At 52.1% G+C, this 14,010-nt stretch overlaps 1 protein-coding gene across 8 annotated transcripts in view; it reads left to right on the top strand.

Moving 5' to 3' along the window:
* AK8 (adenylate kinase 8) overlaps window positions 1–14,010 on the top strand; it is a 116,002-nt gene that overhangs the window by 48,882 nt on the left and 53,110 nt on the right. For all 8 annotated transcript variants that reach the window (XM_074331246.1, XM_074331245.1, XM_019728912.2 and 5 more), the window contains one exon: window positions 2,648–2,737. In XM_074331246.1, coding sequence (XP_074187347.1) covers window positions 2,648–2,737 — 90 coding nt within the window. The remainder of the gene's footprint in view (window positions 1–2,647; window positions 2,738–14,010) is intronic.

Raw genomic sequence — 14,010 nt, 5'->3', positions numbered from 1 at the left:
TTCATCATTATATCGCTATAGACACAGCAGCTTTCCCCACACTCTGGCTGTTTTTAATATTTTTTCTTTACCTTTAGTTGTCAGAAATTTAACTATGATGTATTAAGGTGTGGTTTGCCTCGTGTTTATTCTGCTTGGGTCTCAGAGATTCTTGGATCTGTGGGTTGATTTTTTCCATCAAATTTTGAAATTCTCCTGCCATTTTTTTCCAATATTTTTTCTGCCTCCTCCCCTCCTGCCCTTCCTGGAACTCCAGTTACATGTGTGTTAGACAGCTTGATATTATCCTCTAGTTCCCTGAAGTTCTATTCTTTTTTCCAGTCCCCACCCCCACCCCCTGGCCTTCAGTTTGGATACTTTCTGTTGCCTGTTTTCCTGTCTTCAAATTCACTGATTGCGGTCCATGCGGTGTCGTGTTCCATTTAATATACCGTATGATCCAGTTCTAGAATTTCCATCTGGTTCTTTTTTAGTTTCCATTTCTCTGCTGAGATCCCTCCATCTGTTCACTCATTTTAACTATCTTTTCCTTAAAGTCTTAAGCATATTTATAATAGCTGTTTTAAAGTCCTTGTGTGCTAAGTCTGACATCTGTATTGTCTCTTGATTTGATTTCTATGGCCTGTTTTTTCTCCCTTATCGGGTCACTTATTCGTCTTTTTGTTGCATCTCAAGTCGTTTTTGATTATACACTGGACATTGTGGTTCTCACATTGTTGAGAGTCTGGTTTGTGTTCTTCTGCTTTAAGAACATTGAGTTTCGACAAGCAATTAAAGTACTGGAGGATCCATTTGATCCAGTTGAGGCTTGTTTTCAGTTTTGTTAAGGTGGGACTAGAGTGTGCTTACTCCAGGGCTAGTGTATTCTTACACCTCCCTGCAGTCTCAGCTAAAGTCTGGGGCATCAGCAGGGTCTCCAGCGTCTCCCCACACTGTGTCACTCTCCACTCAGTTCCCAGCTACCCAGGAGCCTTCCTCTACCAGACCCGTGGAGTCTACACATGCACAGCTGTGCATTGGCCGAAGACTCAAGGGAACCCCGTGCAGGTTCCCGGAACCCCTTCTCTGCATGGCTCTGCCCCACTGTCCTGTCCCACAAATGCCAGCTGCCCCAGAGCCACAAACTCCGATCTTTGTTTCCTGCCGCGCTGTTTGGGTTCCACTGCTCCTATGCCGCGTTTTGAAAAGTGGCCATAGGTAGAGATCCAGGATGGACGTGGGACTCTGTCAAGCATCACAGCCCTGGCTGTCGGTCGTCCAGGGCCCAAAAAGAGTTGCTTCCTATATTTTGTTCAGCTGTATGGCTTCTCATGACGGAAGGTAAATATGATACCTGTGACTCCTTCATGTCCAGAACTGGAAGTTAAGGGTTGAATGTCACAGAGACCGGTTTGAATCCCAGCTTTGCTGCTTGCTGGCTCTGACCTGGAAAAAACAGGTGACTTCACCTCTTTGAGTCTCAGTTTCCTTATCTAGAAAACAACAGGCTGCCTCGAGGACCGAGTAAGAGCATATTTCACACAGGGTTTGTCCTGTCGAACAGTCTCGGGGACCATCAGCCTTTAGTGTTCCTTAGGCTGCCGTTAGCGAGTGAAGCTGCCCACCACTCCGGGTACAGTCACTGCTGTCATTTCCAGTGACAGAAGCATGTCATTATTGAGGAGGAAGTCTTTGGTGATGGCTGTTGTCGTAAACATTCACTTTATTCAGTTAATTTTAGGATTTTTTTCTTTTTTTGGTTTCTTTAATACAGGAAGAAAACTCCTTAGGCTTAAAGTTAAGAAAAGAAAGATTGTGCAATTAACAGCTCATGAAAATACAGCTTGAACCTTCCAGCTTTGGCTGTGAAGGGCTTCCGTAGCCAAGGAGAAGTTTGCCTGTGGTTATTCATTCCACGCTTCTTGACTGGCACCTCGTGCGTGTGGCCATGCCGGGGTCTAGGGACACAGTGGGGCTCGTGATAGGAAGGCTCCTGCTGCAGGGACGGCATCCGAAAGGCTTAGCAGCAGTGCCCAGGGGACCCCAGGGTGCTGCCTTTGTTCCGCGGGAGTCCATGTGTTGTATAAACTGACGCGTGTGTGGACCCATGGTCCCATGGAAACACTCTGCCAACCAGGCCTCATGGAAACAAGCTGCCCCCCCCCCTGCATAATAACAGTGTGAACATGAGCTCAGTTGGGGCACGTCACTTGGGCCCTTGCAGTTCTCCACCTGAATGTTAGTCCTCAACCCCAACCAGAATCCCGCTCAGTGATCCCACTCAGTGATCCTGCTCGGTGATCCCACTCAGTGATCCTGCTCAGTGATCCCACTCAGTGATTCCAGGTATAAGCCAGGCCCTGCAGGGGCTTCTGCGGTGGCAGCTTTGCAGTTTGTCTTCCCCACACCATCCATTTCTAGCAGGTTCTTTGCCAAATGTATTCTTTTTCATTCTGCATCTTCCTCCTCAGCTTTTTTTATTTCCCAATTCCTTTTTGATATTTACTTTCACTTGGACACACACCCACACACTGAAAAAACTCTTTCATATTTTCTTTCAGTGACCTTTTTTTTTTTCCCCTCAGCAAGCAGCACTGGGGTTTCTTATTTCTCATTCTTCCTTCGATTTAAAATTTAATGGGTATCTTTCTGTTCCTCTCCCCTCCAGTCTGCTGTGGACAACTGTTGAAAGAGGCTGTGGCAGACAAGTCAAAATATGGCGAGGTCATCCAGCCCTTTTTCGAAAAGGAGATGGCAGGTAGGCCGCACTTTTCCATAACTGCCAAAACCTCACGGGCTCTGGAGAGACATGGCTCCCTGCAAGGCTCGCTAAGCCCCTGGGAATGCAAACTGGGGAAAACAACGGGGAATGGGCACAGGGCTTTCTAGTGAGCAAAGCTGTGTTGCTGCTCCCTGGTAAGGCCTCTGGCTTCCAAGCCTGTCCCAAGGGAGGGGTTTGTGGATGTGCAGTGTTGTCCCCGATGGTTGGGAGTGGTTCTGGTTTTCAAGAACGTGTGCTTTCCATAACTGACCAGCACTTAAAAGGAGAGCCAGGAGGGGCTACAGACCTGCCCACATCCTTCGTTATTTGGGGTATAAAAATACTATGAGCAAATATTCTGATTTAATCACCAGTCAGAGTCAGAAGGTCCAGACAGCTTTGCAGATGCAATGATTGACCGGCCATTGGTCCTCAGAGGGTCAGATGCTCCTTGTCTGACGGGGAAGGCTGGACCACATCCTTCCAGACCCCTGTGTGGTCTACAACCTGGAAGCATTCCTCACCTCCAACCCCCACCCCAGAAGGGCACCCTTGGGATCATTCGAGTCTAGTTTCCTGAGTCCACCAATGAGCTGTGGCCACACAGCCAGCTCCTGTCTGGGCTCCTTGAGCCCCTGTCTCCTCCTCAGCAGCATGTTTCCCTCCCACATCCTCTCGCGTAAAGTGCCACAGCTCCTCTGTGTAGTCAGTACAAGCTCTGTTATCAAGTCTGACATGAAGACATACTGAGTGTGAAGAAAAGCGACCTCGGGAGAAGCCCCGTTCTAATGGGCCATGCGTGTGATGACCAGGACACACACCCCCGCCGCCCCCTGCCGACGTGCTTACTGCCGTCTCCTACCAGGATCCAGTGAGTGGGTGAGGAGGCAGGAAGGACAGGCCACTTGCTCAGAGAGCTCCGTGGGGGCGGCGTCCTGGCCTGGCTCTTCCAAGTCCCTCCTTAAGATGTTCCGGTCCCCGAGGTCAAGTTCAAGTGCCCCAGAGTCAGTGACGTACACAGGGGAAGGCCAGTGTGTGAATCTGCTCATCCCTTAGTCTCCCTGTGGCAAGTAGAATGAGGTGGACACAGGAGGGAGCAGGTGAGAGTGTAATGAAGTGCGAGCTTTGGTGCTTTCTGTTGGCTCAGACCCTGGGGCTGCCCCGAGCAGCCCAGGCAGTGAGACGGAGACAGAAACCCCTGGCTTCAGGGTGTCCTGTGGACCGGGTGTGAGGTGTGTGTAAAGTGCCCCGAGGCTGTTAGGAAAGTGTGACAGCAGCCGGAGCGGGAGCAGCAGTAACAGGGACCTGAGGCAGAGCTTCCCTCCAGCTCTGCCGGCTTCCCATTTATGGGGGGGGTGGCCAGCACCCTAAAGAACGTTTGTCGACTGAGTGCGTGAGTGCGGGAGCTAGTCAGCAGATTCATATCATTTCAGTCTTGCTGCGTAGGAAGTGGTCCCTCGCGCGGCGGGCTGATGCCGGGTCTGCTTGTCCACCCACAAGCATTCAGTGGTTCAGAAAGAAAGCCAAGAGCACGCAGCAGTGTCGGCAGTCGGGGCATCTCAGCAGCGGTGCCAGAGCTCTTTGACTCGCTCCTTGCAACTTTTCGGTACTTTTGAGGTGATTGGTTTTTTTCTTTTCAGAATGAAGTTGCAAAAAGTAACTATTTAGGTGGTTTCCAAATTTGCTGTCCTTCAGTGATCTTGTACCTGCACAGGCTTGTGACCCCCTGACTGTCAGGGTCCATGCACGGACCGGTCACCGCTGACCCGTCATTCTGTGTTGAGGTGCACTCCTGCCGCCAGCATGCGTGGACGCCCTGTCCCCCTGGGTGTGGCCAGCTCATTCATTTCCTGTTGCCGCGGAAACAAGCTTAGTGGTTTAAAACAACACAAATGTGTTGTCTTACAGTTCTGGGGGTCAGAGGTCCTCGCCTCAAGGAGCCATGGGGTTGCGTTCCTTCCCGAGGTCCCCGGGAGAAGCTGCTTCCTTGGCTTTGCCACTTTCTAGAGGTCCCTACCTCCCTCTTCAAGGTCAGCAGGGTAGCATCTTCCAATCTTTCTCTCTCTGGCCCCTGAACATAAACCCAGCGAGTCTTTCCAGTGGTGGTCGAGAGGCAGAGTTGTTTTCTTGTTTTTGTTTTTTGTTTTGGTGACTATAAAGGAGACTGAGCGTGCAATTTCCTGTAAAGTTAGCGAGACCGGGACCTTCGATCTTCAACGCTTTGTGCTAAATTTTCCCTCTAGAGCCTTTTGTTTACTTAGATTGTGTAGCTCTATATTTCCTACAAAATTAAAGACACAACAACAACCAATATCATATCTAACTAACAGAAGCAATAAGTTCTGTCATTTCACAAATCCCAACCGCGCAGGGACAACAAAGAATGCATTTACATTCGTAACCACGAACAGGGTCTCATTAGTGGGATGTGGAGAAGCTGCAGAGAAACCAACACGGTCCGTGGGCAGAGGAGGAGGCTGGCACCACCCAGGTCGGCAGCGGCCCGCTTCTCCACCAGCCGAAACAGGAGGAAGTGGAAATGATTCTCATAATTTAGTTGGAAGAGAAGGTCAGACTGAACATGGAAAGTCTGCTTCGCCAACCACAGCCGGGCGTATCTCTGAATGACTGCAGCTGGCAGCCCAGCCGAGCCCCACTGCTTCTCGAATGCAGAACGCCGATGTCTGGTACCAGGTGGAGCTGTGCCATGTTTGGGGTTTGGGGCGCTAATCAGCCACATCACCTCCCCACACCCTGAGCTCTGAACCCATTTAGAGACAGGCCCCGAGGTTGCGGGAAGGAGGGTGTGACGCGTCCGAGGCTCAGCTGGGCTTCCCAACAGGCCTCCAAGTCCAGGCCGGGATACAAGCCAGTGGAGATGCGGACGTGGCCCCTTCCCCAGTACATGGCCATGCCCCGAAGGTGGGCACAGGAAGACTGGTCCCAGGCCTCCCCCTGGAAGAGCCTGGCTGAGTAGAGACAGAAGTGGGAAGGGAATCCGTCTACACTGGGCGAGGGCCAGCCCGCTGGAGGCTGGGAGCTGGAGGGACAAGGCTAGCCCATGAGTGACTCTCCTGTCTGAGGACAGAGGCAGAGGGCAAGGGGACAGCACAAGTCCCCTTCCCCGCGCTGCCCTGGGATCGTTAGGCGCCTCCTGAATATGCCTGAGCAGCACAGCACAGCCCCTCACGCACCCACTGGCCGGACTTCTGGAGGACGGAGACGATGGTTGCTGCCTTTCTTTTGGGGGCCCATTGAGGCATCTCAGGTTTCCCTCTTCAAAATCCTCCACGTGTTTCAGATATCTGTGCCCTCAGTGCCAGCAGCATTCCTGGGAATGCAGGAGAGCACTGGCCATCCCCCTGCACATGTTTTCACACATAAAATCCAGAAGCCTGCACAGTTCAGGGAGCTCAGCTAAAGGGCAGAGGTCCTTAGTAAGGACACAGAGACTTGTCACCCTGGGGCAGAGCCCTGGCACCTCTGAATGGGCAGCTGTCACGGCCAGAGCATCCGACCGTGTGTGGAAACCCCCTCGTCCCCTGGGGACACTGTGCCCTGTGCTTCTGGCTGCCAGCAGCCTCCGCCACGTTCCGGCTCTTCCTGGGGTCCCTGCCAGGCAGGCTCTTGCCCTCTCCACTCACCTTGGAGCTGCACGCCCCTGATACGGTTTTGTTATTGCCTCTTGGCTGCCCTCACGCTCGGTGGCATAGATCAGATGTCATCCTCTGCCCCTGTGGAGCCACTTCCTCTTACTCCCCTCATGAGGCCTCAGGATGTTAACGTCCCCGTCGTGACCTCTGCAGACTTCGTTATGTTCTTTTTTGTCCTCACGGGTGCTGCCAACACCTCCTTTCGAATCAGCAGCAAAATTAATAACTGTTATTTTCTCATCTTTCCACGTTTACTGGGCAAAGGACTGCAGGGCCCCACCTAGCTCGTGCTAAATCTCTCGATCCTAGGCTCGTGGCGACAGCACCGTGGACAGAGGCGTGGGACGATGCTTCCTGGGTGCCCTGGACTTTGAAATGCACAGGTCTGACCTCCGAAACTCATTCTAACTCGAGCTACAGTGAGCAGGGCAAATTTATTCCCGGGGTTTCTGCACACGGCATCCTTATGCGACCACCTCCATGACCATAAGGGGCGTTGGGGCTGAGATCATGCTGGCTGAGCTGCTGGGAGGCGCCTGTCACCTGCACATGGATACGAAACAGGTAAAAAAATCTATGCTGGGCTTTTGGAAAAACGACGTCTCAGTTGCTTCTGCAACATGTAAAATTCGATGGTTGGCGCTCATGGCCTCCACTGCCGCTGTCTGTTACGGCGGTGTGTGCAGATGGGCTTTCTTCTCCCCTAAATCAAGTAAAGGAGCGTCTGGATCTCATTCTCTGCTGAAATCATGGGCGACTCACTGTGGCCACCACCTCTCCTTGTGCTCGGCTCCTTCCCCAGGGCTCCGTTCCTACCCCAGGGCCTCATGGAAGGTAAGAGTTCTCAGCCCTGGAGACCTCAGCTTCCCGAGGAAAGCAGCCATCTGTCAGTGCCCACTGGCGTGTCTGGGTTCCCGGCTTTCACTTCATATAACAACGAGCCCTCCTCATCGGCCTCAGCTCACCCCGAGAGAGAAGTGTGCACCGTTCGTTTCTAGCCCTTCGCCCAGGACTTTCAGCCGTAAGCAGCCCCGTGGCTACTGGCGCTGGGCACAGCCTCATTCCAGACCGCTGGTCCTGATTAGTGGGACAGAAGGGGGGTCTACCCAGCTCTGCTGATTGTTTTCATTCTCGAACGCAGCTTGCGCTTTCTCTGCTGGCCGGCGACCTGGGAAAGACACTGTACCAGCCAAAGGTGTGCCTTGTCGTTGGTTTCAGTCTTTGCTCTGAGTGTGTGAGCTGCTTTCTTGATCTGTCTGCATGACACTCAGACCACCTTGGGGTTGTCAGGTCGGGGACCACCCGTGAGGGCATGCCCCCAGCCCTTCAGGGGTTAGTCTCCCTTCTGTGGGTGGAAGGGAAAAGTGTGCATTCCAACACCTGCCAACCCTCCTTGTTGGCCAAATTACCATGAGCTACTAACTCACTTCACCCCTGCAACCAACCCCACCACTGCCAGCATCCTCCCAACAGCTAAAACTCTTCAATTATAGGAAGGCCCCCATTGCTGGTGCACACGCCAGACAGACTGACTTGCAGGGGAGAAAGCACCTCCCTAGTTAGCATAATAATTTCCCCCTAAAAGTGCAAGTCCTGATATGTAGAGAACAGAACGTGGAAGATGGATCATTACCGAGTGTTACCTGTGCCCCCTCCTGCACACCCCGATATTTCTGTCTGGAGAGGGTCCCTCATGGCCTAATAGAGCAGTATCTTTCCCAGGTAGCCGGCGAAGAGGCGGGAGATTTGAGGGAGTTTCCACTCTCATTTGCACCCTTTCTGGTAATGAGGCCCCACCACCGTAAACGCAGACCTCGTAGCACAAACAAGCCAAACCAACCCCAAATTGGGATGATTACGAGCGTTTTCCAGAGCCTTCCATGCACGGGCATCCCAGGAGGCTTGGATCAGAGCACAGCCAAAGTGCTTCCCTTTTTAGGGGGAATTAATATTCTCATCACTAAATGCACACAAAAGATGCGACAATAGACCAGCTTTTCGCTTTTGTTAAAAACTTGCAAAGAGTTGCTGAGTTGAAAGCCAAAGTAAACCTTCCCGTCTGAGGAGGTAAGCGGACTGCGATCTCCTGTTCTCAGCAGCCACAGCCTCGGCGAGCTGCCAGCCGTCTACCGTGGAGGGGGCCCCTGAGGGACCTCTGCCCGCTCAGCAAGCCTTTGCATGTGGTGTGTTTGTACTAGCTGCAGACAGCGCCTGACGCTCTAAATAATTCACCAGTTGATTAATAGACTCACAGGGGTATAATTAGAAGAGGGAGAGACAGTGGGTACAGTAACCGGTGCAGTGCTTGGGGGAACAGGGGCCTTTATTTTTTTAAAGAAACTTTCTAGGGTGCTGGGCGTTTGAAGATAAGTTGGGAAGAGCTCAGTGCCTCTTCCCTTTTGAAGTGGAAATAGGACAGTTTGAATCCGTCGAGTTTAATTTTTCACAAGCTTTAGGGGCCCCGCAGTGCAACTCCCTTTTTATTATTGAAAAAAACTCCACAGTTTTCTTTCATTTTTCTACACACACACACACACACACACACACACACACACACACACACCCCAAGCAGTAAGTAATAAACACATTAATTTACTCTTTTATTCAACGTGAATTTTACTCGGTTTACCTTCCTGGGATGTGTCCCCACATGTCTCTTGGGTGCCCCACCCAGAGCCCCCACTGTAGGGCTGCCTTTAGGTTGAGTAATGGATAACCCTGTAATTTATGCATTTTAAAGGAACCCTCACCTTGGTCTGACAATGCTTTTGAAGTAGCTCCTTTTTTCAAGTCAAACTTTTGACTTTTCCGCTGGGACTGCTACAAAGATTTCCTTATGGAAACGAGGTACGAGTCTTCAGCGGGAGAGAGAGCCGTGGCCGTGGCCGTGGCTGTGGCCGTGGCCGAGAGAGCCCAACAGAGCAGCAGGTCTCAGAGTGGCTGTTGCATTCTGAGGGTCAGAGGGCCTGTTAATGAGAACAGATAGAGAAAAGGGGTCAGCACCCCCATTTATCAACAGATTCCTGTCCCTAGAGAGGCTAGTCCATCTCCTTGTTTTTCGTAAACTAGACTTTCATCGAAAAAGTGTGCGTTGTCTCTCTACATTATTAAAATGATGCTTCACCTGGGCGTCATCCAAAGGTCTGTCACCAAAAGGTCACAAAGCTTTTGCTCCATGACCTGTCCAGTGGGGAAACTGAGGCAGGGAGGGGCTTTCGATTCATTCGTGCTTCCATTCAATGACATGTCTCTGTCCCCAGCCAGAGTGGGGCTTGCCTAGTGCCGTCCTTACCAGCTGGCTGCGTCACAAAGAGGGGCGGCCGCAGATGTTTTTGCTGGACTAAATGTGCTTGCTGGGTGTCAGGTTCCAGATCACAGAATGAAATGAAACAAAATCCAGACATTTCTGGCCAGTCGGCGGTGAGCCCAGAAGTGCATGGTGTCCTTCTCTCTCTGACCAGAGCTTCTGGAAGCATTTCCCCCTCCATGGGCAGCCCCGGTGGCTTTCAACCCACTCAGCTGTGAAATCGTCTGCGACAGGCGGGACCCTGAGGGCCCAGCCTTCTCCTCCAGCTGGGAGGTCTCCGCTGCAGCCGTCTGGGCGGCTCCTCTCACGCCCCAAGGCCCGTGCGCGCTTGAAGCCCCTTTCCCGCTGGGAGTGTCCCTGACGGGAGCTGACACCAGCTACTTCCTCATGGGGCTGTGAGTGGAGTCAGTGGACGGGGAGGATGCCCTGGTGACCTTCTGCAGCCCCTATACCTCGGACAGTCACCGTGACCCTGAAACAGATCAGGGACATGAGACTGGCTGGGCTTTGTCAGCTAGAAGGTGGCACTGAGGCTTCTCCATAGGGAACATGCACAGCTGTGATGGATGAGGGGGGAAGTGTGGGGCCCACGCCCGGCAGCTCTCACCGGTCCACACCACTCTGAGTGAGAAGGGGACAGTGGGGGGCGACAGTGGGCATGGGGCAGACTGTCACCTGTCCACACCGCTCTGAGTGAGAAGGGGACAGTGGGGGGTGACAGTGGGCGTAGGGCAGAGGGGGAGATTGGCAGGGTGGGGGCGGAGGGGACCGGGAGGTGGAGAGGTGTGGGAATAGTACAGAGTATTAAGTGCCCGTTTCCATCTGTTCCCATGCACCCTCCCTGCCACCATCCTGTGGCATCCAGTGGTGGTGGAAGGCCAGCAGGGAGACTCCGTTCTTCTCGCCTCTCACCTTAGACCTCGAATGCGCACGTCTGATTTATCCCACCTGCGATAGTGACCTCTAGAACTCTGATCTCACCGCCCAGTTTTGGTCATGGTTGGGTTCCAGGGAGGTGAGCTGGACCTCCTCTGGGACGCCTCCCTACCTCAGTGTCCACGCCCCCCCACCTCAGTGTCCACGCCCCCCCCCCACCCCCCTGCCCCCCGCACCTCAGGCTCAGTCTGCCTGGCCGCCCGTCTATTCCCCAGTCCCCAGCGCCATAGCAGGAGCTCCGCTCATGTTTGTGAATGAATGAGTGAGCACACGGCATGGTGTGGGGATACCAGGCAGGCCCGCCCTATAGCATCTGGGCCCGGAAGCTGCCCTCCCCTGCCTGCATTCTGTATAGGTGAGACCCCCTTCAAGGTCATGGGGGAACAAAGGCGAGAACAGGCGATAGCAGGCAGCAGGCAGCCTGGCGGGTTTCTGGAGAGAAGACCTGCAGTGCTGACTCCTGGACAGTCAAGGGAGCAGCTGCAGGTCTGCACTTAAAGCCCCAGTTCAGACTGTGCCACCTTCCTCCCAGGCGTGTGACCGTGGGCCAGCCACCCGGCCTCTCAGAGCTTCCCCAGTATCAAAGCCATTGGTGTGTGACGTGTACGGGCTGAAACTGTGTCTGTACAATGTTTAGCACAGTGCACGGCCCGTGCCAGGCCAACGGATGGATACTCACTAGTGTCCTTCATGGTACCAGTAGCTGTCATCGTTGTAATCGTAGCAGAAGTGATGGTAGTAGCAGTGGTTACATGCTTCATATATGGATTTTTAAAATATTTTATTCTTGTTCTGTGACTGCTGCCTGCTTTGGGTGCCGGGTCCCCTTGGTAAGCGGGAAGTGGCAAAGGCCCATTTTCCCCCACCTGTGGTGCTCCAGTCACCTATCGCACCTGCCCTACAATCTAGTGGCATAAAATGGCCACTGTCTTATGCTGATTCCGTGGGTCAGGATCTCAAGAAAGGCATGGCCCTTCCTCTCCAGCCTGACTTGGGCCTAACTCAGCGTGGATCCAATGGCAGGAGATAACCGGGCTAGTTCACCTGGGGCCAACTCTGGTTCTCAGGTCTGGTGGCAGCTTGGCTCCTTGCTTCTTCTCCCTGTTGCCTGTGCGGGAGCTCATGTGTCCAAGATGGAGTCTTCATTCCCATGCCTGGTGCCTGGAATGAGATGCTTGGAAGTGCCAGGGGCAGAGTTCATGCCACTCCTTCTCCTGAAAGGCAGGGAGTGAGCAGAGACTGGGCAAGTGGCCCCGGAGCCAGGTCGCCTGGCTTTACATCCGGGCCCCACTGCCTATTAGTGTGTGGTCCTGGGCAAGTTACTTCCTCTCCGTGCCTCAGTTTCCTAACCTGCAAAATGGGGTTGTTAGGAAGACTACATGAATTAATACTTGTATTAGAACAAATACGTGCCTAGAACAGAGCCCGGCTTGCAGTCAGCACTTGGCTCACATGCTTGTTAAATGAATGTACCACCGCGTCTTCCATCCCAGGAAGCTGGGCTCGTGGTTGCTTCCCAGCCTCCCAGCGGTTGTGGATTTTCTTCTCACAGATGACGTGGGCAGTGGCATTCTCGCTGCCCTTGAGATGTAGGGGAAATAACTCATTCCGAGCCCCAAATTCATTCAAGTGGCGGGAAATCATGTTCCTTAAACTCTTGGAGCTTCAGAGTCCAGTCCATGTAAATCTGTTGCACTCTGAAAGCATCCAGCCCACACACACAGACTGGCTGACCTCTTCTCGTTTTCCCACACACTTTCATGGTCCCCTGCAAGATGGAAAAATGTGTTTTAAGAAAAGACTAATTACTAAATCATTATACAGAGTGTGGGTACATGAGCATTTTTATTAAAAGCCTTATTAATTTACTAAGTGAGGCACCCCTTATTTTATGGAAGAATGTCTAGTTTTAAATGGTTTTTTCTTTCCTATCTAAACCTTCATTAGAGAGACAAACAGAAGTGTCCACCATTGGGGGGCTCTGCCATGCAGCTGCAACGTCTCGGTCGTGTGCGGGCCACTCAGTATTACCTTCGCTCTTTGCCCGAGTACACGTGGCAGAGAGGGGAGGGACGGGAAGTGATAGGAAGAGGGTTGGCCGCTCCCCTGGGATGAGCAGCTCAGAATATGCTCCTAATTGGTAAGAGCCCCAGGGATAATGTACTTTTCTAGACTAGAAAAAAAATCCAATATCCAAAAAATTGTTATTTCCAGGCACCATTGTCTGCCAAGCAGTTTTAAATGCTATTGTTAAGCAATAGAGATGTTAGAATACAGGTTTTTGGAAACTAAAGAAGTCTTAGAAGACATCTATTCCATCTTGTGCCTGGGAAACCCAGGCCCGCTGAGACGGAGGCCGGTCTGGGGCAAGTGACTAGAGGTTACCAAGGAGGCAGGGCAGACGCAGGGCTTGCTCCCCCTGAAGAACTGCCGGGCGCGGCCAATGAGAAGAATCCCATTTCTCCTCATTATCTCAGAGGGTTTAGAAATGTTTATGATTCAAGCGCTCATTTAGGGCGCAGTATCCATGATGTACCAGCAGGTGGCAGTAAATAATAAACAAACAGCATCACGAAGGGCCCACGGCCCAGGTCCTGGCCCTGTGGGTGCTGCAGGTCCTTGTAAGACACTCGTGATTTCTGGTTACCTCAGCGAGCATGGCTTGCAGGCTCAGCTGCCAGGAGTCATGGGGGGGGGGGGTTGACAATCTTCCAGAAATGGTAGGAGTTTAGCTTTCATCGAATTACAGTGACAGTAAGTTGGGATCCCAAAGGGCCCAACTTGTGTCCTGGACTAAGGCCCCAGCATTCTGGGGAATAGATGTGTGGGGGGTGGGGCTGGGAGCCCCGTTTCTTTCAAGAACGAGATGAAAATGAAACAGAAGCGACCCGTCTTCCTCCTCCCCAGTCCTGTTCTTTCTTAGGCTCTCCCACTGGGCCCCCGTCAGGAGTGGTCAGGACCCAGCGCTGTGTTGGGAGGTTGGGAAGGGGGGAGAGAAGCCAATTCTGAGTCTTCACGAACCTGACAGATGGCCAAATGTCACACTGACCTTGATTTCAAGGGGGACTTGAGGAAGGAAAGAAGTACAGGGGCAGTCCCAGGGTGAGTGTGTGTGTGTGTGTGTGTGTGTGTGTGATACCATGTTTCCCTGAAACTAAGACCTAGCCAGACCATCAGCTCTAATGTGTCTTTTGGAGGAAAAATTAATATAAGACCCGGTCTTATTTTAATATAATACCGAGTCTTATATAATATAATGCCCAGTATAATATAATATAATATAATATAATATAATATAATATAATATAATACCTGGTCTTATATAATATAATTAATATAAGACCTGATCTTTTATTATATTATACTATATAAGA

Source organism: Rhinolophus sinicus, linkage group LG04, assembly GCF_036562045.2.
Source record: "Rhinolophus sinicus isolate RSC01 linkage group LG04, ASM3656204v1, whole genome shotgun sequence".
NCBI classification, from domain to species: domain Eukaryota; kingdom Metazoa; phylum Chordata; class Mammalia; order Chiroptera; family Rhinolophidae; genus Rhinolophus; species Rhinolophus sinicus.
Note: the sequence above shows the minus strand (reverse complement) of the source record. Positions and strands in the feature narration are given on the sequence as shown.